The sequence below is a fragment of the Cydia amplana genome, chromosome 27 (assembly GCF_948474715.1).
Source record: "Cydia amplana chromosome 27, ilCydAmpl1.1, whole genome shotgun sequence".
NCBI classification, from domain to species: Eukaryota; Metazoa; Arthropoda; class Insecta; order Lepidoptera; family Tortricidae; genus Cydia; species Cydia amplana.
Window position 1 is genome coordinate 1,883,007 of NC_086095.1, and position 27,577 is coordinate 1,910,583.

At 42.6% G+C, this 27,577-nt stretch overlaps 1 protein-coding gene and 1 long non-coding RNA gene across 2 annotated transcripts; one reads left to right on the plus strand and one right to left on the minus strand.

Annotated features, from left to right (window-relative positions):
* The first annotated feature begins 436 nt into the window (after window positions 1–436).
* Window positions 437–26,883, plus strand: LOC134660536 (lachesin). The gene is made up of 10 exons (XM_063516313.1): window positions 437–534; window positions 1,942–2,060; window positions 5,813–5,935; window positions 7,320–7,476; window positions 11,936–12,035; window positions 14,155–14,311; window positions 16,530–16,636; window positions 18,039–18,178; window positions 25,171–25,291; window positions 26,793–26,883. The coding sequence occupies exons 1-10, from the start codon at window positions 486–488 to the stop codon at window positions 26,812–26,814; spliced, it is 1,095 nt and encodes a 364-aa protein (XP_063372383.1). The 5' UTR covers window positions 437–485; the 3' UTR covers window positions 26,815–26,883.
* LOC134660559 (uncharacterized) lies at window positions 9,405–9,565 on the minus strand. The gene is made up of 2 exons (XR_010097890.1): window positions 9,499–9,565; window positions 9,405–9,466 (listed from the first exon to the last, which is right to left on the minus strand). It is a non-coding gene; the product is annotated as an uncharacterized LOC134660559 (long non-coding RNA).
* Window positions 26,884–27,577: the final 694 nt, after the last annotated feature.

Consider the following 27,577-nt stretch of genomic DNA (forward strand, 5'->3'; position numbering starts at 1 on the left):
ACTGTCAAGATCTGGTTGACCAAGTATAGGTACTCTGTCAAGCAATTTCCGTCAGTAATTAAGAAAACTTAAATAAGTATAATATCACATCAGTGACATCAGTCCAGACGTTAAAGGAAAGAGGTCGGGAATATGGAAATATTGTGTCAATTTTGTAACGTGTTTATGGTGTATGGTGTGTTCAATCGTCCGCTGGTTATTTTCCACTTAATTTCTTAATTAATACATGAGGCCACAGTAGGCCTATTTACGTTTTAACAGTAAGTTTCAGAAATAAGGAATTCGTATTTGTTTTTGAATTTCCCGTAGTATAACGAGGGGAATTTCATTATTTAAACTAGCAACCCCAATGTCCACCTGCCAGTGGCACTTCCATTCGTTCGCGTCACGCGTAATCCATTCATTTGAATTCGTTCGTTTTAATTTAACGGCCTATAGCGGCTAAGAAAGTTTTGGTTGTGTTGTGTGGTGTAACGATCTGTGAAATGGCATCTTATGAATTTATTACGTTATTACTGTGTTTAACAACGAAAGGTAAGTTAAAACTACTATGGCACATATTGAAACATATCTTAAAGTATGCATTTAATGTTAAAAAACACTTAAAACCGGTACGTAATTGTTGAGTCGCATACAAAGGTGTTCGCGTACTCGATTGTTTTGGTTCCATGCACGTATTATATTAACAGACACACCCTTTTATCACGTTTTTTAAGAAAACACCTTGTAAAAAACCTAATTTATGCTTTAAAAGTTACGAAATATATAAAATTAGTTAGAATTCACATTTTATTTACTTATGAATCATCTACGTACAGTTAATACAATATCTAACGGACTTTTCGAACGTTAAAACTCTTCTAGTTACGAATTAAATTTAGTGCCTAATAATAGGTTTACCACTCAAAATTGATGTCGTAAAATGCGTTTTCGGATCGCGGCCGGCCACCCTTCGGCTATCGATTCATTTTGCCGCTTCAATGAGTTAAAACAGGATACCAGGGGTGATCCGAGGCGCGATAAAGGGATGTAATGTCGTAAATTACGACTCGCAAGCTTTTTAAATCACCCATTTGTTAAATAATAGTGACAATTAGGGTGTCAATGCTTTAGTGATTTTTTGATGGTATCACGAGTTTTTATTCAATTATGCTTTTGTTGATTTTTAAATGTGATGGTGATGTTCTTTTTCACTTGCCTTTACTTTTTTTATCAGTAGTAGGCAAATTGAACTTATTTTTAGAGAAGATAGTGTTGAAAAAAATTGTCTTAGAGTTCCAATTCAAAACAAAGGAATAACTAAAATTGAGTGAGATTTATTTTGAATATTTTTAAAATGCAAGTGTCACTTGCACCATTCTACTAACCTGGGGTTAACCGGTTAAACCTGGAGTTACCATGGTTACCAGCCCAATTTTGACACACACACCCGGGTTAGTGGCATGGTGCAAGGATTCCACATCAACTTTTTAGGATTCCGTACCTCAAAAGGAAAAAAACCCTTATAGGATCACTCGTGCGTATGTCTGTCTGTGCAACTATCCCCCCCCCCCCTCCCGCCCCTTTTATCTCCAAAACAGTCTAAAATTTTGAAAAAAATACACAAAATAGTTCTTTACCTATAGATAACAGGAAAACCTATTAGAAATGTGCAGTCAAGCGTGAGTCGGACTTAATGTACGAAACCCTTGGATCGCGAGTCCGACTCTCCCTTGGCCAGTTTTTTTATTTGGTGCTACCATAGAGAAATATAGTAAGACAAGAGTGCTCACTCCATACATCAGTTAGACTATTAATTTCAGTGTCTTTTTGGTACTAAAACTGATGTATGGAGTGAGCAATCTATGTATTTTTTTCTCTATGGTGCTACTAATATATGTCATTTCACTTGAATACCCTACAATCAAAAAGTTTTGATTTAAAGTTGTACTTTATTTTCAGCATGGGGTCAACGGACTCCGACAATCTCACACATAACTCAGGAGCAAATCAGAGACATTGGCAGCCAAGTGGAGTTAGAATGCTCCGTTCACTACGCACAAGAATATCCGGTGCTATGGGTAAGTTTCAAACTATAGAAACAGGCTGAAATAGATGTCATATATTAAAGAAAAAGTGACGAAGCCCTCCAGTGGTGAAGGCCGGATTCGAACCGGGGTCTTTAGCAATCCGGGCTAACGCCTTGAACCCCTCGGCCACCCCGCCACGGTGGAACCCGTCCGAATTTCTCGACTATATTCCATCTTACTAAGACTAGGCGTCTTTGACCAACTCTAAGGGCAAGCGGTAGGCGGTTGCACCTCCTATACTAATTCTTTACACACACACAAATCTAAATATTTAATAAAATAATTTGATTTGTTCCCAAAGTTGTGCAAAGAATCTATAAATAATTGTACTAGGTACAGACACAGACAAGACATCCTCTAGACTGAGCATAGTAACGCTACCCCCTCTGCCACTCATACGGTAGTTTTACTCCATCTTCGAGTCAATTCCGTGCCGTGATTGGTCCGTGTCTTTGAACGGACCAATCACGGCACGGGATTCGCTCACCTCGTCCCCCCGCACCCCCGTATTTTTGGCAGCATCGGTTTCATGAAATAATTGCTCTAAACTCAGTCTAGAGGATTCCTAGTCTATGGGTACAGAAGATTCACTCTTTAAAACGCGTCTATTACGACAGATATGACCGCTTTTATTACGACAGGCGTCCGTTCCGTAGCGGTGCGCGGCAACTACGGCTAGACACCAATATTGGTGTGGGCCGCATGTACTTGTAGGTACTTCTGGTGACGCGACGAAATCGCGGAGTGAGCCACGCCTGTGTATGCTAGCCTGTATTGTGCCCTAGGTGTGGTCATACATCCATCCCTACGCTGCTTTGTCATGCCAATTATTATATAAATGCTATCGAATACCTAGATTAGATTTTAGATTTAATTTAATATCAGATTTAATATTAGATTAAAGACATAATTTAGATTTAAGACTATTGCTGTGCCCTACCAGGGTCCATGTGAAACTCACTATTACCACAGAATAAATAATAGTACTAGGTACAGAAGACTCACTCTCTAACAAAACGCGTCTGTCACGATCAGGACAGATATGGCCGCTAGGTGGCGACAGCGCCACGCGCGGCTTATGGCTGGCCACCAAAATTGGTGTGGAACGGATGTACTTTTAGCTACCTGTAGCAAAGCGACGAAATCGCGGAGTGAGCCACGCCTGACAGAGGTCTATTAAAACACGCTTAAGTCACTCCTTGGCGTACCCCCATGTCCAATTCCAAGACAAACACACAATCAACATTTTATTGTATCTCAAACATTCTTAATGACTCAATGGCTAGGGTCACAACGCATCACTGCTTTGTATAGGGGGCCACTGGCACCATTGAATTTTGATCACACCCCCCTCAATACGACAAGGTCTTATGTGTGAAGAATCAGTACGCATTTAGGACCTTTTCTGAGAAAGGAAGTTGTAGATGTTTTTTTTATTACGTTATGCTTGAATTGTGATATTAAAATGACATTTGGCTGGGATTTAAATAGACTGTCTTTTATGAAGGACAATGGTTTAACTAATAAGATTAACGATTCTTCCAATGGTGATATATTTGATATTTGATATTTATTGAAATCAAATTTTACAGCATTACAGCTAACACCAATGCACTGTAAAATTAAGTAAGTAATAATAAAGCGATTAATAAACTACCTATTGCATTTTTGATTCGCAGAACCGTAAAAAATCTTTAAAAAGTTTACGACTTTGGTCGGCAAACAAGTCGCAGTCAGGTGCAAAAGATAAAAGATTATTAAGGAGTGTCCGGGAACGGACTATTGGAGAGTACTGGTGTGCAGTCGTGTGAAAGGTTCCATTATCTAGGAGGCGATGTATGCAGCGCGCACCCGAGTTGCATACATCGGCATTGTTAGCAATATCTTTCAGTAGGAGTAGCAGCGAAAGTGCTATCATACCGTGACAACTAGCTGAGGGCCATTTAGCGCAACTTCTCATTTTGTGTACCGTAAAATGGGGTGAGTAGGGTTCGCGGGGAGAGTTGGGTTATGAATGGGGAGAGAAGGGATGAAAGGGGGGTGAGATGGGATTTTAAGGCTACTGCTACAAAAATAATGTATTCCAATTTAAAATGGAGCTATAAAAAAAATCGGAACAACAATCTTCCAAAAATCACCTTTGTATGAAATCCCATCTCACCCCAATTACGAGGGACTACGGGGTGAGGTGGGATTTCCTGTTTATCGTCAAAGTTATGAAATGGAACTACCCAAAATAAAATAAAAACTAAAATACAAACGTCCGGAACACTTATTATATACGCCATTCAGTTTGCATATGTAACAATAAAATGTTATCGAGGTTTGAATGTCAGTTTTGCCCCTACTCACCCCATTTTACGGTACTCTTTGTTAGTTTTTAAGGTTATTTTATTGTGCTAATAATAATAATATACCCATGCAACCTTATACCTTTCCATAGCGCCAACTACTGAACCACTTACCGCAAACTTGGAGACTCACACAACGGTCAGGAACGCTCAATCTGCTGTACCTTATGAAGAGATAATAGATATTACACTTACCTGAGATGCACTTGGCCTAGGCCCGTGCATAGCATTAATCCGGTGAAAGCCGAAAAAATATGAAAAACCAGATAATAATAATAATAAAATGTTATTTATTTAGCTATAAACCCATTACATTTTACAATAATACAATAAAATTAAAGCTAGGTATACTAAATCTAAAACTAAACAAGTAGGTACCTACTAATTATTAGGTGCGGCTGACATCTGCGGGCTCAGCACGGTTCCATTTTTATCGACTATCACTATGCCCGTCACTTTCGCACTTACATACTTGTTAGAACGTGACAGACATGGTGATAAACGATAAAAATGCTACCGTGCTACTAGGGCTGCACACAACCTGCTACTGTATGAGCAGACAGTAGCAGGTTGTGTACACTACATTAACAATGCTGGTCGTCGATTCACTCACTCTCCCGACAAACGACCAGTGCCTTTTACGCATTATAGCGTAAAAGTCATCTACTCTGTTCTCGGCGAACATACCACTCATACCAGACGCACTACACCGCCACGGTAGCCGTAACATTGCACGAAACGCGTTGTTGTACTGTACTCGGAGTCTGTTGAACGATCGTTTCGTGAAATGGTACCAATATACTGGTAAATGGTAATAAATGCTTTCTTCTTCTATTATTGTTTGTCCTTGTCAGTCTAACTTTTTTTTAAATTCCCATCCGTAAATTTAGTATGGATTATGGTGGGCAACAAATAAATTCGACCAATCATAGTGTCGCATTGCGTACCTATATGTATTGACCCTCACGGACGCACGCGTATAGCACATTTATAGGATCCTACCATATATGAACCTTAAACTTTTTTTGAAGTGAAAACTTCTTTAGCGGCGCTGTGCACTTTTTGAGTTGGGGAAAAAATGTTAAACTCGAGACAGCGTAAGACGATCACGTGACCTGATCGAAAAACTGTTACATGTAATGTCATTGAGTTTTTCTTTATTGATTTAAATGCCATCTAGTGAGTTTCAATCTAACTGGTATTAATATAACTCCAGTACTAACAGTTATGTGCTTAGGGGATTCAAGTAATGCGACGAAATAACGCTAGATGGCGTTAACCTCAATTATACATAGTGCTGCAGACATTTTGCAATAGTGATTGATTTGCCGGCACTCCCTGAGTGCAACCCGTTGTTTGTTTTTTTTTTTACCATAAACCTTTTGTTTTCAGTTAAGATTCGACCGGATAAAGACCACCGAGGCCCTGCCTCTCTCATACAACTCTGGTCTCATCATACGAGATTCTAGGTTCTCGCTAAGATATGACGCAGCCTCCGCCACTTATACCTTATCGGTGAGTAATTGAGTAAACTGAAATAAATGTCATATACTAAAAAGTGACCAAGGCCTCCAGTGCCTCAGGCTGGAATCGAACCAGCGTCCTCTGCTATCGCGGCAGGTGTCTGTGCCACTCGGCCCCCGGGCCACAGCGGCGCAGATCGAATTTTTCCAAGTATATGCACTTCTTACTGAAGGCTTATGGCGCCCCCTGGCCACCAAACCTTTCGAAAATAATCGTTTCAAAAGAAAAAAACATGTATCCTTCTATCGTTTTTAGGGTTCCGTATCAAAAGGGTAAAAACGGGACCCTATTACTAAGACTCCTCTGTCCGTCTGTCTTATGCGTCCGTCTGTCTCATGAATGTATCTCGTGAAACGTGACAGCTAGGCAATTGAAATTTTCACAGATGACGTATTTCTGTTCCCTCTATAACAACAAATACTAAAAAAGGGGCCAAGTGCGAGTCGGACTCGCCCATGAAGGGTTCCGTATTTAAGCGATTTATGACGTTTTAAAAAAAACTACTTACTAGATCTCGTTCAAACCAATTTTCGGTGGAAGTTTACACGGTAATGTACATCATATATTTTTTTTAGTTTTATCATTTTGTTATTTTAGAAGTTACAGGGGGGGGGGACACACATTTTACCACTTTGGAAGTGTCTCTCGCGCAAACTATTCAGTTTAGAAAAAAATGATATTAGAAACCTCAATATCATTTTTGAAGACCTATCCATAGATACCCCACACGTATAGGTTTGATGAAAAAAAAATTTTGAGTTTCAGTTCTAAGTATAGGGAACCCCAAAAATTTATTGTTTTTTTTTCTATTTTTGTGTGAAAATCTTAATGCGGTTCACAGAATACATCTACTTACCAAGTTTCAACAGTATAGTTCTTATAGTTTCGGAGAAAAGTGACTGTGACATACACGGACAGACGGACAGACAGACAGACATGACGAATCTATAAGGGTTCCGTTTTTTGCCATTTGGCTACGGAACCCTAAAAAGTGCGGAACGCTCGGGTCCAACTCGCACTTGTACGGTTTTTACAAGCTTTTATTTAGTTTCACCTGTCCCGTTGTCTGTAATCAAATCTTGCAAGTTAAATTTGACCCACTTCCCGGTTTCCGATGAAGCTGAAAATTTGCATACGTGTGTAAGTCGGGTGACAATGCAATATTATGGTACCATCGAGCTGATCTGATGATGGAAACAGGAGGTGGCCATAGGAACTCTGTGATAAAACAACGGAACCTAATTGTGTTTGGGGTTTTTAGAATTGTCTCGATGAGTATTAGTTGTCTGTGGAAAAAAAGTACAGTCAGCGATAAAAGCTTGTGAAATTTTTGCCAAAAACTTATTTTAAATGTCTACTTTACTTTTTCCTACAGGTCAAAGATATCCAAGAGACTGATGCTGGCTGGTACCAGTGCCAGGTCATCATCTCAGCCTCTAATAAGATCACGGCCGAAGTGGAACTCCAGGTCCGCACACCGCCCATCATATCTGACAACTCCACGAGGAATCTAGTCGCTAGCGAAGGGGAAAGTAAGTACAACCATAGAGAAATATAGTAAGACAAGAGTGCTCACTCCATACATCAGTTCAGACTATTAATTTCAGTGTCTACATCTAGCATCGAGTAGCGGAACTATCAGTACTGCTACTTGACAATAGATGTAGCAGTACTGATAGTTCCGCTACTCGATGCTAGATGCTAATAGTCTTTTTGGTACTAAAACTGATGTATGGAGTGAGCACTCTATGTATTTTTTTCTCTATGGTACAACGAAACGTCATATTCGCTAGGTGCACGACTGGTGCTGCCCTCATTTTGTCGGACTTTCTACGTTAAATCTTATGGAGTAAAATTAGTTCAAGCGGCTGCCGCTAGTACTAATGTCGGACATTCCATAAGATTACCTGTGTTTGTGACGATCAGCGCCACTTCCCCCTCCACCGACTTTGCACCTTGCCAATAGTACACTATAGTTCGTTGTTTTAGCATTAGAATGAAAGTAAGCAATCTTGACATGTCTTTTTATAAAAAATTACCATTGAAAAATAAGTCACAGCAAATATGTTAGAATTATAAATCACATATGTACGATCTTTTACATTCTTTTGCTTTCATAAGTTATATGAACTAATTTATTAGAGCGTTTTTCAATATCTTTTATTAAAAAGACACGTCAAGATTGTTTGCCTTCTTTTTAATCCAAAAAAAACGAACTATAGCGACCCGCCCCGTCTTCGCACAGGGAGTAAAAGGTAAGGTCCACGAGGAATCTAGTCGCTAGCGAATGGGAGAGTAAGTATAACAGTACATCGAAATTGTGTCGTATAGTCCGGTATCAGTGATGACCTGGCATCCTCTAACAAGATCACAGCGGAGGTGTAACTCCAGATCCGCACACCGCCTATCATCTCTGACAACTCCACGAGGAATCTAGTCGCTAGCGAATGGGAGAGTAAGTATAACAGTACATCGAAATTGTGTCGTATAGTCCGGTATCAGTGATGACCTGGCATCATCTAACAAGATCACAGCGGAGGTGTAACTCCAGATCCGCACACCGCCCATCTTCTCTGGCAACTCCACGAGGAATCTAGTCGCTAGCGAAGGGGAGAGTAAGTATAACAGTACATCGAAATTGTGTCGTATAGTCCGGTATCAGTGATGACCTGGCATCCTCTAACAAGATCACAGCGGAGGTGTAACTCCAGATCCGAACACCGCCTATCATCTCTGACAACTCCACGAGGAATCTAGTCGCTAGCGAATGGGAGAGTAAGTATAACAGTACATCGAAATTGTGTCGTATAGTCCGGTATCAGTGATGACCTGGCATCATCTCAGCCTCGAACAAGATCACAGCCGAAGTCGAACTCCAGGTCCGCACTCTCTCTCTCTCTTTAGCCCTTTTCTACCCTTCGGGTGTAGGCCTCCTTCATTCTTCGCCATTCGTCACGGTTCTGTGCAACCTGGAGCATAGAGAAATATAGTAAGACAAGAGTGCTCACTCCATACATCAGTTCAGACTATTAATTTCAGTGTCTACATCTAGCATCGAGTAGCGGAACTATCAGTACTGCTACTTGACAATAGATGTAGCACCGACCGGAAAGTCTTATCTCAACAGCATAAGACTTTCCGGTCGGTGCTACATCTATTGTCAAGTAGCAGTACTGATAGTTCCGCTACTCGATGCTAGATGCTAATAGTGTTTTTGGTACTAAAACTGATGTATGGAGTGAGCACTCTATGTATTTTTTTCTCTATGCCTGGAGCCACCTCATCCCCGCAGCCCTTTTGATGTCGTCTTCCCAACGCATATTGGGTCTACTTGGAGGACGTTCTTTCACCCCATGGTCGCCACTCGAGTATTCTTTTACTCCACGAGTCGGTCTTTCGTGCCATATGACCAGCCCATTCCCACTTCAAACTGGCTACGCGTTTTACATCCGTGACCTTGCTCTGCTGTCTCAGCCACTCATTCGTTTTACGGTCTCTCAATGTGATCCCCACCAGTTTTCTCTCTAGCGCCCGCTGGACAACGCTTAGTTTACGTAATATGCCTTTGGTGAAAACCCAGGTTTCGGCTCCATAAGTGAGAATAGGCAGGATACATTGATCCAGGTCCGCACACCGCCCATCATCTCTGGCAACTCCACGAGGAATCTAGTCGCTAGCATAGAGAAAATATACATAGAGTGCTCACTCCATACATCAGTTCAGACTATTAATTTCAGTGTCTACATCTAGCAACGAGTAGCGGAACTATCAGTACTGCTACTTGACAATAGATGTAGCACCGAACGGAAAGTCTTATCTCAACAGCATAAGACTTTCCGGTCGGTGCTACATCTATTGTCAAGTAGCAGTACTGATAGTTCCGCTACTCGATGCTAGATGCTAATAGTCTTTTTGGTACTAAAACTGATGTATGGAGTGAGCACTCTATGTATTTTTTTCTCTATGTCGCTAGCGAAGGGGAGAGTAAGTATAAGGCCTGAGTGGACGCTCTTGTTGCGCGTGCAGCGGGGCGGGGCGTGCGGCATGCATGTTAAACAAATGTATTTATACAGTCAGCAACCCTATTGGACTTATGTGGTTATTGTCTTTTTTCTTTTTCCTTGTTTGTTTTATTTTGTTACTGTGTTTTGCTACAATAAATGACTTTTTATTTTATTTATTTATTTATTTATTTAAATGCGCACGTATAGGAGCGGCCTTAGTGCACGCTGCTCACATCACGCGTGAGCCCACAGCCACGCTGCACGCGTCGCCGAGCGAGCGTCCACTCAGGCCTTACACTAAGTTCAACAAAACGGCATACCTATTATAGCAGGGATCGGATACCGGTATTTTTTGTATGGGAACGAAAACTGTATTTTTTCGTTCTGTGCTAATTATTTCATTTCTAATTGGGCAATCTAATAGTACGAAGTCGTTACCTAAAAACACGACTGAGTCCTACAGTCGCCATCAGATATATCGGAGCGGCTAAGGCGCTCACAAATATCTGAACACGCCTCTATTGTCAGGGCGTTAGAGTGCGTGTTCAGATATTGTGAACGCCTTGGCCGCTCAAGTAATTCGCAAAATATGGTTATTTCGATGTTTTTGCAAAAAACCGGTTCCGATCCCTGTATTATATACACTAGCGACCCGCCCCGGCTTCGCACGGGGAGTAAAGTCACGTTAGACCGGGTCGTGTCCGGGCCGGAGCTTCCGGCGCTTACTTTTCTATTACAGATGACAGGTGATCAAGTGATGCTTTCCATAAAAAACTAAGCTCCGGCCCGGACACGGTCCGGTCTATCCTGAAGTCCTTAAAGGGTAATGGCAGGCGTGGCTCACTCCGCGATTTCGTCGCATCGCTACAAGTACATGCGGCCCACACCAATATTGGTGTCTAGCCATAGTAGTTGCCGCGCACCGCCGAAATTTGCTTTAATATGGGGGTTTTCGGGGGCGAAAAATCGATCTCACTAGGTCTTATCTCTGGGAAAACGCGCATTTTTGAGTTTTTAGGGTTCCGTACCCAAAAGGGTAAAAACGGGACCCTATTACTAAGACTCCGCTGTCCGTCCGTCCGTCCATCCGTCCGTCCGTCTGTCACCAGGCTGTATCTCACGAACCGTGATAGCTAGACAGTTGAAATTTTCACAGATGATGTATTTCTGTTGCCGCTATAACAACAAATATTAAAAACAGAATAAAATAAAGATTTAAGTGGGGCTCCCATACAACAAACGTGATTTTTGACCGAAGTTAAGCAACGTCGGGCGGGGTCAGTACTTGGATGGGTGACCGTTTTTTTGCTTGTTTTGCTCTATTTTTTGTTGATGGTGCGGAACCCTCCGTGCGCGAGTCCGACTCGCACTTGGCCGGTTTTTATATGTAAATAGCTCGGTCTCCCAAAATAATATTGTGGTAAATTAACAAAATTCAATTAATTTTGCTGGCTATGGATGAGGTCTTGGTGGCTCAGATGGCAGAGCGCTGGAGTATCGATCCAGAGGCCGTGAGTTCAAGCCTCACCCAAGACAGTAATTTTTCCACTTTTAAATTTATTCTAAGCTTAAAATCCAATGACGACCGGTCTGGCCTAGTGGGGAGTGACCCTGCCTGTGAAGCCGATGGTCCTGGGTTCGAATCCCAGTAAGAGCATCTATTTGTGTGATGAGCACAGATATTTGTACCCGAGTCATGGGTGTTTTCTATGTATATAAGTATGTATTTCTCTATATAAGTATGTATATCGTCGCCTAGTACCCATAGTACAAGCTTTGCTTAGTTTGGGGCTAGGTTGATCTGTGTAAGATGTCCCCTGATATTTATAGCTGGTCAACCAAATCTTGTCAGCAAAAAAAGGCGCGAAATTCAAATTTTCTATGGGACGATAACCCTTCGCGCCTACATTTTTCAAATTTGCCGCCTTTTTCTACTGTCAAGATCTGGTTGACCAAGTATATTTATTTATTTATTTAATTATTCAAGGTGCCCTGATGGAATGTTACGCGGGTGGCTTTCCCCCGGCGAAGATATCGTGGCGTCGCGAGAACAACGCCATCTTACCGACCGGAGGATCCATTTACAGGTATTGTATAGTTAGCATAAAGTGCTATAGTCTGTCATAGAGAAATATAGTAAGACAAGAGTGCTCACTCCATACATCAGTTCAGACTATTAATTTCAGTGTCTACATCTAGCATCGAGTAGCGGAACTATCAGTACCGCTACTTGACAATAGATGTAGCACCGACCGGAAAGTCTTATCTCAACAGCATAAGACTCCGGTTGGTGCTACATCTATTGTCAAGTAGCAGTACTGATAGTTCCGCTACTCGATGCTAGATGCTAATAGTCTTTTTGGTACTAAAACTGATGTATGGAGTGAACAATCTATGTATTTTTTTCTCTATGAGTCTGTCAAGCCAGATATGTCAGTAGCAATGTAAAGCAAACTATAGTATGGTATCCCTGGGAAACGAAACAAAAGCAGCAATGTACATCGAACAACGATGAAATGTAAACAAAACAGTTGCACAGATAAGATTTAAATGGCACGCGATTTTCGAACAATTCAAACGTAGTGTTGCTAAGCCGCTCAAATTTGGCGCCAATATTTACTTGACCAAGTATAACTCCATACGTTTTCTTACCGAAACCATAGAGGAATATAGTAAGACGAGAGTGCTCACTCCATACATCAGTTAGACTATTAATTTCAGTGTCTACGTCTAGCATCGAGTAGCGGAACTATCAGTACTGCTACTTGACAATAGATGTAGCACCGACCGGAAAGTCTTATGCTGTTGAGATAAGACTTTCCGGTCGGTGCTACATCTATTGTCAAGTAGCAGTACTGATAGTTCCGCTACTCGATGCTAGATGTAGACACTGAACTGATGTATGGAGAGAGCACTCTTGTCTTACTATATTTCTCTATGCTACTGCTACTTGATATTAGATGTCATGAGTGTCGCGGCTGACGAAAAGTGTATTGCTCAACAATTTATAAGCAGAAGGAGTTAAAAATAGAGTCCGGTTAATCCGGTTATAATATTAGCTGTAAATCGTTGAGCATTAGACTTTCCGTTCGCCGCGACATCTATTGTCAACTAGCAGTACTGATAATTCCGCCACTTGACGCTAGATGGCCACTGCGAAATAAAAGAGTCAATTTGTGTAAGGACGTCCTGTAATATATTAATTTATTTAATTCATAATATGTTTTTTTTAGTCGTGCAAAACTATTGCAAATCAAAAAAATCAAATCAAAATACATTAATTTCAGATAACTATGATCCATAAGTACATGATAAATTTAAATAAAATTACAAACACAATAATAATCACACATCACAATAATACAAATAAATGTTAAAATACAATTAAAAATTAAAATAAATTAAATTAAAAACAGTTAAAATTAATAAATTAAGCACATAAACACTAATTAATTTTTTTTTAAACATAAAACAAAGATTAAAATCACAGTAGGACATAAAACAAAGATTAAAATCACAGTAGGTAAAATCACAGTGCAAACTAGTGTAATGTATTAAAATAAACAATTAAATTTATAAACTTAAATGTAAATACAAACTAAATATTTAAAAAATAACTACCTACTAAAACCCGTCCCGGGCTGCCCCCGACGCAAAGGTGCCCATTACGCTCGCTGCGTTGCCGCGTTGGATTGCGATGGACAATTTATTTAATTTAACCTCGTGCCGCCCACTATACATTAGGATGTACACTGAGTTTCGATGGAATGTCAACCGTAATTAACAAACAAAGTAGGTAGCATTTCATTAATCTCGTAAAATTTTCGACCAAATGAAATTCAACCTAGTTGAAAATACAACAGGATTCTAACTTCCTTGGCTATAATTTTGTATTCTTTATTCTTTAAATAAATACAGGTATAAGTTTACAGCTCTAGATATGCCAAAACACTTATACTGTTAATACATAGTCATTATAACTATTACATATGTAGAGATTAAGAAAAGGCCTGAAACTATACTAATTTACATAGGTACTCGTAGAGTTAAAAAAAAACTACTTTGTAAATCCTGATACTATACTAATTTACATAGGTTGAGTTTTAAAACATCCTGATACTATGCAGTAAGGACGGCCACTTGTCTGCGAATATGTCTGCGTTTTGGACTGCACGAGGCTAAAGGGGGTAAATATGCTATTTTCAGGGGTAACACGTTCAAAATCGCGGCCGTACACAAGGAAGACCGCGGCACTTACTACTGTGTGGCGGAAAACGGCGTGGGCAAGGGCGCGCGACGTAATATCAACCTGGAGGTCGAGTTCGCACCCGTCATCACCGTGCCGAGGCCCAGGCTTGGACAGGTTAGTAAAAAGAAAATACTACATAGTATAAAACAAAGTCGCTTCCCGCTGTCCATCCGTTTTATTCAGCGATTAGACCTCTGGTCCAAAATAATAATCAAAAAACCGGCCAAGTGCGAGTCGGACTCGCGCACGGAGGGTTCCGCACCATCAACAAAAAATAGAGCAAAACAAGCAAAAAAACGGTCACCCATCCAAGTACTGACCCCGCCCGACGTTGCTTAACTTCGGTCAAATATCACGTTTGTTGTATGGGAGCCCCACTTAAATCTTTATTTTATTCTGTTTTTAGTATTTGTTGTTATAGCGGCAACAGAAATACATCATTTGTGAAAATTTCAACTGTCTAGCTATCACGGTTCGTGAGATACAGCCTGGTGACAGACGGACGGACGGACGGACGGACGGACAGCGGAGTCTTAGTAATAGGGTCCCGTTTTTACCCTTTGGGTACGGAACCCTAAAAATCAGGCATCTAAAGTTCTGGTTTCCTCGGAAAGCGGTGCCGTCATATAGCGGTGAATGACGTCACTAGAACGGTGTCTATGTAAACCAAATGGCGCGGTTTCCTAGAGGGCGGTGATTGACACCGTAACGTCAAAAAGCGGTGCCGCCATTTCCATGACGGTGTCGATAGTTTCGTGAACGTTTTATTAGATAGCGGTGAAGCCATTTTGTACTAAAATCTCAAATGCACCTTCTGTACCACGAGATTTGAATAAATGATCTTCCGCACTACGATTATTTTCCTCTTCTGATGATATTTCATCCTCCAAGTAAATTATTAAAGCTAAATCAAGGTCGTCCATTTTCTCTCCTGAATACGTTTCGTTTGACCTTGGTGGCTGACGGTGTGTTATGACGTTAGTTCCCACATGTCACCGTACAGACGCCAGTGATTTATAACTCAAGATAGGTTATAGGCGTTCCAAAATTGAAGCGCTTAACTTGTGACAAATTGGACAAGTTGTCTTTAGTCGTGGCTGGACAAGCGAGAAATGTGCACGTGCTAACGAGCTCCCGAAAGACACCGAAAGAGAAAGAAACGACCTTATGTTTAACAACGAGTGTGAGAAAATTAATCAAAAATAGCAGGTTTCTTCGTAGGCACAGAAATAAATATGGAAGTATTTTTTGTGCTCCTCAAGTATGAGTATAACCTATCGTTATATAATATCATTGACAGACGCCCGTCTTTTTGACGTCCGCTATATGACGACACCGCTTTCGGAGGAAACCACAGCTTAAGGGCCAGTTGCACCAATCACACTTCAACCCGACTATAACTTGTATGGGAACTGCACGCCGACGTTCCCCCCCCCCCCGCCCCTCACACACACAAAATAGTTCTTTACCTATAGATGACAGATAACCTATGCGCAGTTAAGCGTGAGTCGGACTTAATGTACGGAACCCTTGGAACGCCAGTCCGACTCGCATTTGGCCGGTTTTTTTAAATTTTACAAGCTTTCATTTAGTTTCACCTGTCCCGTTGTCTGTCTGTAATCAAATCTTGCAAGTTAAATTTGATCCACTTCGCGGTTTCCGATTGAGCTGAAATTTTGCATTTCATGTTTAAATCGGATGACAATGCAATATTATTATGACATAGAGCTGATCTCGTGATGGAGACAGGAGGTGGCCATAGGAACTCTGTGATGAAACAACGCAACCTAATTGTGTTAGGGGTTTTTAGAATTGTCTCGATGAGTATTAGTTGTCTGTCGTAAGAAAAGTACAGTCAGCGATAAAAGCTTGTTCCAAAAATGAAATTTTTGCCAAAAACTTATTTGAGTTATTTATTAAGAGATCTCTCAATGCCTTACGCATTCAGTATAATAACGGGTTCAGGGTGTTGTTGGGGTTGCCTCGATTTTGCAGCGCGTCGGGGATTCCAAGCCATAATGCGCAAGAGAGTGGCCTCCCTGATGCGCCGTGCTAGGGACTGCCCCAGCAGCCTTCTGAACACTGTTATTGACAATTTACAGTGTCCAATAGTGCTCAAATGGAACGATATGCACATGGACCATAATAGAGGTGCTGTTAGGCTAATTTAGTTATTTAAGAAATAGTTTTAGTTTAATTTAATTTGTAATGTATGGATCTTGTTATCTGAATTAAATATATATAAATAAAATAAATAAAAGCTTGTTCCGAAAATGAAATTTTTGCCAAAAACTTATTTGAGTTATTTATTAACAGAGGTCTCTTATTGCAGGCTCTGCAATACGACATGGACCTAGAGTGCCACGTGGAGGCCTACCCGCCGCCCGCCATCGTGTGGCTCAAGGGCGAGTTCCAGCTCGCCAACAACCAGCACTACAGGTCTATATTTCTTTTACCTATTATTATTTTTATTTGGGTCTTGGTGGCTCAGATGGCAGAGCGCTGGAGTATCGATCCAGAAGCCGTGAGTTCAAGTCTCACCCAAGACAGTAATTTTTCCACTATTCTAAGCTTAATAGCATCGTTCGCAGACGTTTCTGCTTGTTAAAAATTAAAAATAGGTAAATATTTATTTACAAAAGGCGAACTTAGTGCCGGAAGGCATTCTCTACCAGTTAACCCTCGGGCCAAACAGAGAACAAGCAGTAATATGTGCAGTAAAACTAAAAGTACGAAAATTTAATAGTAAACAAATTTTTACAAAAAAAAAATAGTGGTGGCGGGTGAACTCGTATTCGCTAGGTGCACGACTGGTGCTGCCCTCATTTTGGCAGACTTTCTACGTTAAATCTTATGGAGTAAAATTAGTCCAAGCGGCTGCCGCTAGTACTAATGGCGGACATTCCATAAGATTACCTGTGTTTGTGACGATCAGCGCCACTTCCCCCTCCACCGACTTCGCACCTTGCCAATACGATTTTAGTTACATTGCGGACCATTGAGGTTACAACAATTCAGTCGACCTATCAAATAATGCAATGTAATGAAACTCGCATGAAAATGAGCCCTAAAGTGGAAAAATTCACTGTCTTGGGTGGGACTTGAATCCATGACCACCGGATCGCTAGCCCGGTGCCCTTCCATCTGACCTACCAAGATCTTAACCAATACAGCGAATATTTCCACCATATATGAGTCTTAGGGAGGCCCTAGCGACATCTACTGTAAGAGTGTTATACTTCATAAACGGCTACCAGAGTTCCAAGTCATATTGGAAATTTACCAGTAATGAATCGCTATCCCATACTAAATTTATTTTGTATACAGTAACAGTAAGGTCTTGGTAGCTACAATGGAAGGGCACCGGGCTAGCGATCCGGTGGTCGTGGGTTCAAGTCCCACCCAACACAGTGAATTTTTCACTTTTAATTTGTTTCTAAGCTTAATAGACTTGCACCATCCCACTAAGGGGCTATTCATAAATTACGTCATTTCAAATTAGGGGGGGGGGGGGTCTGGACATCGGATGATGGTAGCAAGACGTAGGAGGAAACTGGGTCAATCGAAGCATGATTTTGGATGATTTTAGGGGGGGGTGGTCAAATATCGTCAAAAATAGATGACGTAATTTATGGACAGCCCCTAATCCGGAACTTAACTGGTTAAACCGTTAACGTAGTGTCAAATTGAACTGGTAACCATGGTAACTCCAGGTTTAACCAGTTAACACAGGGTTAATGGAATGGTGCAAGTAGCCATACGGTTAAAATCGATAAGTTTACTATTTCCTGTTAAACTTTTGTTATCAATAAAAATATTCTTATTTGGATTATCCTCACAGCATCTCCCACTTCGCGACCGCTGACGAGTTCACCGACACGACACTCCGCGTCATCACAATAGAAAAGAGACAGTATGGCATGTTCACATGCAAGGCCACCAACAAGCTGGGGACTGACGAGGGACATGTCGAACTATTCGGTATGTATCTTATTCGAGACAGGCCAATGGGTTGGCAGATGGATGGGGGATGGCGCCATCACAGGCCAATGGGGTTGGCAGATGGATGGGGGATGGCGCCACACTCCGCGTCATCACCATAGAGAAGAGACAGTATGGCATGTTCACATGCAAGGCCACCAACAAGCTGGGGACTGACGAGGGACATGTCGAACTATTCGGTATGTATCTTATTCGAGACAGGCCAATGGGTTGGCAGATGGATGGGGGATGGCGCCATCACAGGCCAATGGGGTTGGCAGATGGATGGGGGATGGCGCCATCACAGGCCAATGGGGTTGGCAGATGGATGGGGGATGGCGCCACACTCCGCGTCATCACCATAGAGAAGAGACAGTATGGCATGTTCACATGCAAGGCCACCAACAAGCTGGGGACTGACGAGGGACATGTCGAACTATTCGGTATGTATCTTATTCGAGACAGGCCAATGGGTTGGCAGATGGATGGGGGATGGCGCCATCACAGGCCAATGGGGTTGGCAGATGGATGGGGGATGGCGCCACACTCCGCGTCATCACCATAGAGAAGAGACAGTATGGCATGTTCACATGCAAGGCCACCAACAAGCTGGGGACTGACGAGGGACATGTCGAACTATTCGGTATGTATCTTATTCGAGACAGGCCAATGGGTTGGCAGATGGATGGGGGATGGCGCCATCACAGGCCAATGGGGTTGGCAGATGGATGGGGGATGGCGCCATCACAGGCCAATGGGGTTGGCAGATGGATGGGGGATGGCGCCACACTCCGCGTCATCACCATAGAGAAGAGACAGTATGGCATGTTCACATGCAAGGCCACCAACAAGCTGGGGACTGACGAGGGACATGTCGAACTATTCGGTATGTATCTTATTCGAGACAGGCCAATGGGTTGGCAGATGGATGGGGGATGGCGCCATCACAGGCCAATGGGGTTGGCAGATGGATGGGGGATGGCGCCATCACAGGCCAATGGGGTTGGCAGATGGATGGGGGATGGCGCCACACTCCGCGTCATCACCATAGAGAAGAGACAGTATGGCATGTTCACATGCAAGGCCACCAACAAGCTGGGGACTGACGAGGGACATGTCGAACTATTCGGTATGTATCTTATTCGAGACAGGCCAATGGGTTGGCAGATGGATGGGGGATGGCGCCATCACAGGCCAATGGGGTTGGCAGATGGATGGGGGATGGCGCCATCACAGGCCAATGGGGTTGGCAGATGGATGGGGGATGGCGCCACACTCCGCGTCATCACCATAGAGAAGAGACAGTATGGCATGTTCACATGCAAGGCCACCAACAAGCTGGGGACTGACGAGGGACATGTCGAACTATTCGGTATGTATCTTATTCGAGACAGGCCAATGGGTTGGCAGATGGATGGGGGATGGCGCCATCACAGGCCAATGGGGTTGGCAGATGGATGGGGGATGGCGCCATCACAGGCCAATGGGGTTGGCAGATGGATGGGGGATGGCGCCACACTCCGCGTCATCACCATAGAGAAGAGACAGTATGGCATGTTCACATGCAAGGCCACCAACAAGCTGGGGACTGACGAGGGACATGTCGAACTATTCGGTATGTATCTTATTCGAGACAGGCCAATGGGTTGGCAGATGGATGGGGGATGGCGCCATCACAGGCCAATGGGGTTGGCAGATGGATGGGGGATGGCGCCACACTCCGCGTCATCACCATAGAGAAGAGACAGTATGGCATGTTCACATGCAAGGCCACCAACAAGCTGGGGACTGACGAGGGACATGTCGAACTATTCGGTATGTATCTTATTCGAGACAGGCCAATGGGTTGGCAGATGGATGGGGGATGGCGCCATCACAGGCCAATGGGGTTGGCAGATGGATGGGGGATGGCGCCACACTCCGCGTCATCACCATAGAGAAGAGACAGTATGGCATGTTCACATGCAAGGCCACCAACAAGCTGGGGACTGACGAGGGACATGTCGAACTATTCGGTATGTATCTTATTCGAGACAGGCCAATGGGTTGGCAGATGGATGGGGGATGGCGCCATCACAGGCCAATGGGGTTGGCAGATGGATGGGGGATGGCGCCACACTCCGCGTCATCACCATAGAGAAGAGACAGTATGGCATGTTCACATGCAAGGCCACCAACAAGCTGGGGACTGACGAGGGACATGTCGAACTATTCGGTATGTATCTTATTCGAGACAGGCCAATGGGTTGGCAGATGGATGGGGGATGGCGCCATCACAGGCCAATGGGGTTGGCAGATGGATGGGGGATGGCGCCACACTCCGCGTCATCACCATAGAGAAGAGACAGTATGGCATGTTCACATGCAAGGCCACCAACAAGCTGGGGACTGACGAGGGACATGTCGAACTATTCGGTATGTATCTTATTCGAGACAGGCCAATGGGTTGGCAGATGGATGGGGGATGGCGCCATCACAGGCCAATGGGGTTGGCAGATGGATGGGGGATGGCGCCACACTCCGCGTCATCACCATAGAGAAGAGACAGTATGGCATGTTCACATGCAAGGCCACCAACAAGCTGGGGACTGACGAGGGACATGTCGAACTATTCGGTATGTATCTTATTCGAGACAGGCCAATGGGTTGGCAGATGGATGGGGGATGGCGCCATCACAGGCCAATGGGGTTGGCAGATGGATGGGGGATGGCGCCACACTCCGCGTCATCACCATAGAGAAGAGACAGTATGGCATGTTCACATGCAAGGCCACCAACAAGCTGGGGACTGACGAGGGACATGTCGAACTATTCGGTATGTATCTTATTCGAGACAGGCCAATGGGTTGGCAGATGGATGGGGGATGGCGCCATCACAGGCCAATGGGGTTGGCAGATGGATGGGGGATGGCGCCATCACAGGCCAATGGGGTTGGCAGATGGATGGGGGATGGCGCCACACTCCGCGTCATCACCATAGAGAAGAGACAGTATGGCATGTTCACATGCAAGGCCACCAACAAGCTGGGGACTGACGAGGGACATGTCGAACTATTCGGTATGTATCTTATTCGAGACAGGCCAATGGGTTGGCAGATGGATGGGGGATGGCGCCATCACAGGCCAATGGGGTTGGCAGATGGATGGGGGATGGCGCCACACTCCGCGTCATCACCATAGAGAAGAGACAGTATGGCATGTTCACATGCAAGGCCACCAACAAGCTGGGGACTGACGAGGGACATGTCGAACTATTCGGTATGTATCTTATTCGAGACAGGCCAATGGGTTGGCAGATGGATGGGGGATGGCGCCATCACAGGCCAATGGGGTTGGCAGATGGATGGGGGATGGCGCCACACTCCGCGTCATCACCATAGAGAAGAGACAGTATGGCATGTTCACATGCAAGGCCACCAACAAGCTGGGGACTGACGAGGGACATGTCGAACTATTCGGTATGTATCTTATTCGAGACAGGCCAATGGGTTGGCAGATGGATGGGGGATGGCGCCATCACAGGCCAATGGGGTTGGCAGATGGATGGGGGATGGCGCCACACTCCGCGTCATCACCATAGAGAAGAGACAGTATGGCATGTTCACATGCAAGGCCACCAACAAGCTGGGGACTGACGAGGGACATGTCGAACTATTCGGTATGTATCTTATTCGAGACAGGCCAATGGGTTGGCAGATGGATGGGGGATGGCGCCATCACAGGCCAATGGGGTTGGCAGATGGATGGGGGATGGCGCCACACTCCGCGTCATCACCATAGAGAAGAGACAGTATGGCATGTTCACATGCAAGGCCACCAACAAGCTGGGGACTGACGAGGGACATGTCGAACTATTCGGTATGTATCTTATTCGAGACAGGCCAATGGGTTGGCAGATGGATGGGGGATGGCGCCATCACAGGCCAATGGGGTTGGCAGATGGATGGGGGATGGCGCCACACTCCGCGTCATCACCATAGAGAAGAGACAGTATGGCATGTTCACATGCAAGGCCACCAACAAGCTGGGGACTGACGAGGGACATGTCGAACTATTCGGTATGTATCTTATTCGAGACAGGCCAATGGGTTGGCAGATGGATGGGGGATGGCGCCATCACAGGCCAATGGGGTTGGCAGATGGATGGGGGATGGCGCCACACTCCGCGTCATCACCATAGAGAAGAGACAGTATGGCATGTTCACATGCAAGGCCACCAACAAGCTGGGGACTGACGAGGGACATGTCGAACTATTCGGTATGTATCTTATTCGAGACAGGCCAATGGGTTGGCAGATGGATGGGGGATGGCGCCATCATGGCCAATGGGGTTGGCAGATGGATGGGGGATGGCGCCATCATGGCCAATGGGGTTGGCAGATGGATGGGGGATGGCGCCATCATGGCCAATGGGGTTGGCAGATGGATGGGGGATGGCGCCATCATGGCCAATGGGGTTGGCAGATGGATGGGGGATGGCGCCATCATATGCACCTTTCTCTAGTTTTGTTCTATAAAATTCATACAGAAATATAAGTAAAGAAAGAGTGGTAACTCCATACATCAATTGGCTACTTTCCTAGTAGTCAAATCAGCTTCTTTTTTAGAACTGTCAAAACGATTTTCTAATATGGAATTTATATGAAAACGTGTGTAGTGACGTCACGGTCAAATCACCTAAAGTCAATTTTTTTATTCGGTAGACTAAAATGACATTTCATAGTATGAACATAAAATGTAATTTCATACTGTGAAATGTCATTTTAGTCTACCGAATAAAAAAATAGACTTTACTTTTTAAGGGGCAAGCTATGGTGGCGCCATCTATGCAAACCTTTGACAGTTGCCAACCCCATTAAGAAGACATAGAGTGCTCACTCCATACATCAGTTTTGTTACCAAAACGACTATTATCGTAGTCGACATCTAGCGTCAAGTAGTGGAACTATCAGTACTGCTACTGCTAATATTCGGTCGAATATTCTCTATCCATTACATCATTTTTAATTTTGAGTTTTTTTTTATGCGATGTGTCAATTGCTAGCGATGTAAACCCGTGGTTTTATTAGGAATTTCCCTTGGCTTTGAAGGGACATTTCACGAGAATGTCGCTTACGTAACACTTTTGCCTTGTATGGCATCTACGTCAGTGTAATCCGTACGAGTATAGCTCGAGAATAAGGTCCCTTTGTTTCCCATAAAGTTTTAAGCCATAATGTATTGTTTGTCATATTATCATTAGTCGTAAAACTGAAACCGTTAACTTTCCAGGATTTTCGTAAGGTTATCCTATATTTGTTGTGTTTTATGGCAATCCTGAAAAGTGACACGTTTCTGAAACAAGTGATTTATGAATTATGAGTTATGACAAACGAAAATGCGGGCAAACAATAACATTATGACTTAAAACTATTTGGGAGACAATAGAGAATCGAGAATATGCTACAAAGTTAGCCAAGTCATGAAATATTTCCTGACCTAATGTCGCTTTCTCAGCATTTTCAGAAGTATTAGAAGAGTGGTGTTACGTAAACGATATTCTTGTGGAACGCCCCTGAAGTATATTAAAATATTTTGCAGATGTCTCTGCTTGCTAAAGTTTTAGTAATTTACAGTGTTATTTTAGCATGTTTTCGTCAACCGACTTCCAAAAGTTATCATTTGACTAGGATTTTAGAATATGTATTATTATTTAATTTATTTTGATGACCGGTCTGGCCTAGTGGGCAGTGACCCTGCCTGTGAAGCCGATCGTCCCGGGTTCGAATCCCGGTAAAGGTATTTGTGTGATGAGCACAGATATTTGTTCCTGAGTCATGGTTGTTTTCTATGTATTTATGTATTTGTATATTATATACAGGGTGGCCCATTTAGATCGGTCAGTATGGGAAAATCTGAAACTATAAGACATACGACGATCTCTTCTTAGGAACCATGTCATCGATTTTAGTAGCAAGAAAAACTGCATTCATACATTTGAAAAAAAAATGTGTACTCAGCTCGGGAATCGAACCCGGACGTTTTGAATAACAAAACTAAAATTATTTCTATTTAGATATCGATTGTGTAGGTCTTATAAGCAGTAAATGTTACTATGAAACATGATGTCTGAAATGAATTAAATGCATTGTTTTCATATCCTTTAATTTATTTTTTAGTAAGTTTTCGAAATGACCACCATTTTTTTTCATACATTTTACATATTTTTTTTTTATGTATAAATGCAGTTTTTCTTGTTACTAAAATCTATGACATGGTTCCTAAGAAGAGATCGTCGTATGTCTTATAGTTTCAGATTTTCCCATACTGACCGATCTAAATGGGCCACCCTGTATATCGTTGTCTGAGTACCCACAACACAAGCTTTCTTGAGCCATAGAGAAATAAGTAAGACAAGAGTGCTCACTCCATACATCAGTTCAGACTATTAATTTCAGTGGCTACATCTAGCATCGAGTAGCGGAACTATCAGTACTGCTACTTGACAATAGATGTCGCACCGACCGGAAAGTCTTATCTCGACAGCATAAGACTTTCCGGTCGGTGCTACATCTATTGTCAAGTAGCAGTACTGATAGTTCCGCTACTCGATACTAGATGCTAATAGTCTTTTTGGTACTAAAACTGATGTATGGAGTGAGCACTCTATGTATTTTTTTCTCTATGCTTGAGCTTTCCGTGGGACTTAGTCAATTTGTGTAAAAATGTCCTATAATATTTATTTATTTTATTTTATTTCATCATAGTGCTAATATTGAAGGGGATAGTCTTGTATAACTCTCAAATTAATCTCCAAGAATGAGAAACATTTATTCTTTGTCGTAGAGAATAATTATTCATATAGAGTCGGACTTAATGTACGGAACCCCTGGAACGCGAGTCCGACTCGCACTTTACCGGTTTTTTTCTACAACTATGGAAGTTTTGGAAGTCGGTTGTAATTTTTGTCGTCAGTAGCCATTTTGACAGTAGTGATCGTGGCATGTTCGTAGAGACCATAATCCCGGTGTGCCCGCCCGCCTGCGGCCAGACGCGATACGGCGGCAGCGCCGCTTCGCTCGCTCCTTCTGCTCTGCTCATGTGTGGGTTATACGCTACACACGTTCTAAGGAGGTATGTACAGGCATAGAGGAAAAAATACATAGAGTGCTCACTCCATACATCAGTTTTAGTACCAAAAAGACTATTAGCATCTAGCATCGAGTAGCGGAACTATCAGTACTGCTACTTGACAATAGATGTCGCCACCGACCGGAAAGTCTTATGCTGTTGAGATAAGACTTTCCGGTCGGTGCTACATCTATCGTCAAGTAGCAGCATTGATAGTTCCGCTGCTAGATGTAGACACTGAAATTAATAGTCTGAACTGATGTATGGAGTGAGCACTCTATGTATTTTTTTCTCTATGGTACAGGTCTCTATTGTTTCACAAATAGTTTTAAGCCATAATGTATTGTTTGCCCGCATTTTCGTTAGTCATAATTCATTTGATTCAGTAAACGCGTCTTCATTATTGCCATAAAACAAACCTAACCTAACCTATCTATAGGATAACCTAACGAAAATCCTGAAATGTTAACGGTTTCAGTTTTATGACTAATGATAATATGACAAACAATACATTATGACTTAAAACTTTATGGGAAACAACGGGACTCCAGGTATGTACAATTGTACACTGTCTTATTGACACTACGATTTTCATACCACGACAGGGTTCGAAATTATCCAGATAATTATAGTATTTGATAATTATCGCGATTGTTATCCGATAGATGCTATACACGATCTAAGATGGTCTGTATATAGTACATGTGTATAATTTGTCCTTTTAAAAGGACACCGGGACTTAAAGGGAGAAAATACCTTTACGTTTTTTTTTGCTTTATTATGAGATGTGCATCATGTAGATTCATTAGTTAAATGTAGTTTTATATTAGCATGCATTTGTATTGGTTTGTTAACGAATGACTTATTTGTGATGTTCCACGGGAAAAGGCACCTAATGGCGGCTAGCGTTTACGCTGTTATTTACGAGTTTCACGAGGTTCCTATACGAATACGCTGCTACGTGTCGTTAAGCGCCAACCGCCATAAGGTACCTTTATCCGTGGGATGTCACATTTTACCTGTAAACACTTTATAAGTACGTAATGTACAGGCATAGACTAGGAATCCTCTAGACGGAGTTTAGAGCAATTATTTCATGAAACCGATGCTGCCAAAAATACTGGGGTGCGGGGGACTTAGCACCTTTGAATACAAACTTCTATGCAAAAGGGGTCACCTTTTTCTGCAGCTGAATGTACAGTAATCTTCAATAATATGTTACACAATGTACAGTCACCTTCAATAATAACGTTACACAACGAAGGCCGCAAAAATATCTGACACGATCTTATTTGTAGAGCCATAAGAGCGTGCCAGATATTTTTGCGGCCTTTGATTAGTAACATATTATTGCAGGTGACTGTACATTGGTATATCATTTAGCAAGTACCTTTCTTACAGTAAATTAAAATTCTGACTCGTCAAATCGTCGAGTTGTAAATGACTGAATATATGTACAGTCAGCGATAAATACTTCTATCAATTTAAACAATTTTTTTTTCAGAGTCGCCAATCCCAGATATTAACTACCCGGGCCTGCGCCCGGACCCGCTCTACTTCGGCAGCTACAGCGGAGCGACTGACATACACACAAACATACACATATCGTTAGTACTGTTCCATGTGTTCAAAATGGCGGCTAAGTTTATAGTTTAATTCAGTGGTTCTCAACCGGTGGTCTTACCAAGAAACAATAATTCTTTATAAGTTACTAGCGACCCGCCCCGGCTTCGCACGGGTTAACAAATTATACATAAACCTTCCTCTTGAATCACTCTATCTATAAAAAAAACCGCATCAAAATCCGTTGCGTAGTTTTAAAGATCTAAGCATACATAGGGACAGACAGACAGCGGGAAGCGACTTTGTTTTATACTATGTAGTGAAGGGTCAAACGCATTTCAGAAAAAGGTTAAATAGGGTATTTGACTGTATTTAAAATAAATTATTTTACACCATGCATGAAATAAAGCACCAGATTAATAAAGAAATGTAGACACAGTTATTTTTGGACACAATTTCTATTTTAAATCCCGTATAAAACTATAAACAGTAGGTAATTTGATTGTGACGTCACATGCTAGTGTTTCATATAAATTCCACAGTAGCAAAATCGTTTTGACAGTTCGAAAAAAGAAACTGATTTGACTAGTCAAATACCCTATTCTGCCGTCTCATACATTTCGGTGAATCAGAGTCAATGTTGTTGTTTTTTTGTAAGTATAGAATAGCTGATTTTTTTTCGCGATTTCGGGGTTGGCCACATAGTAAAAGTTGTTCAGTATGACC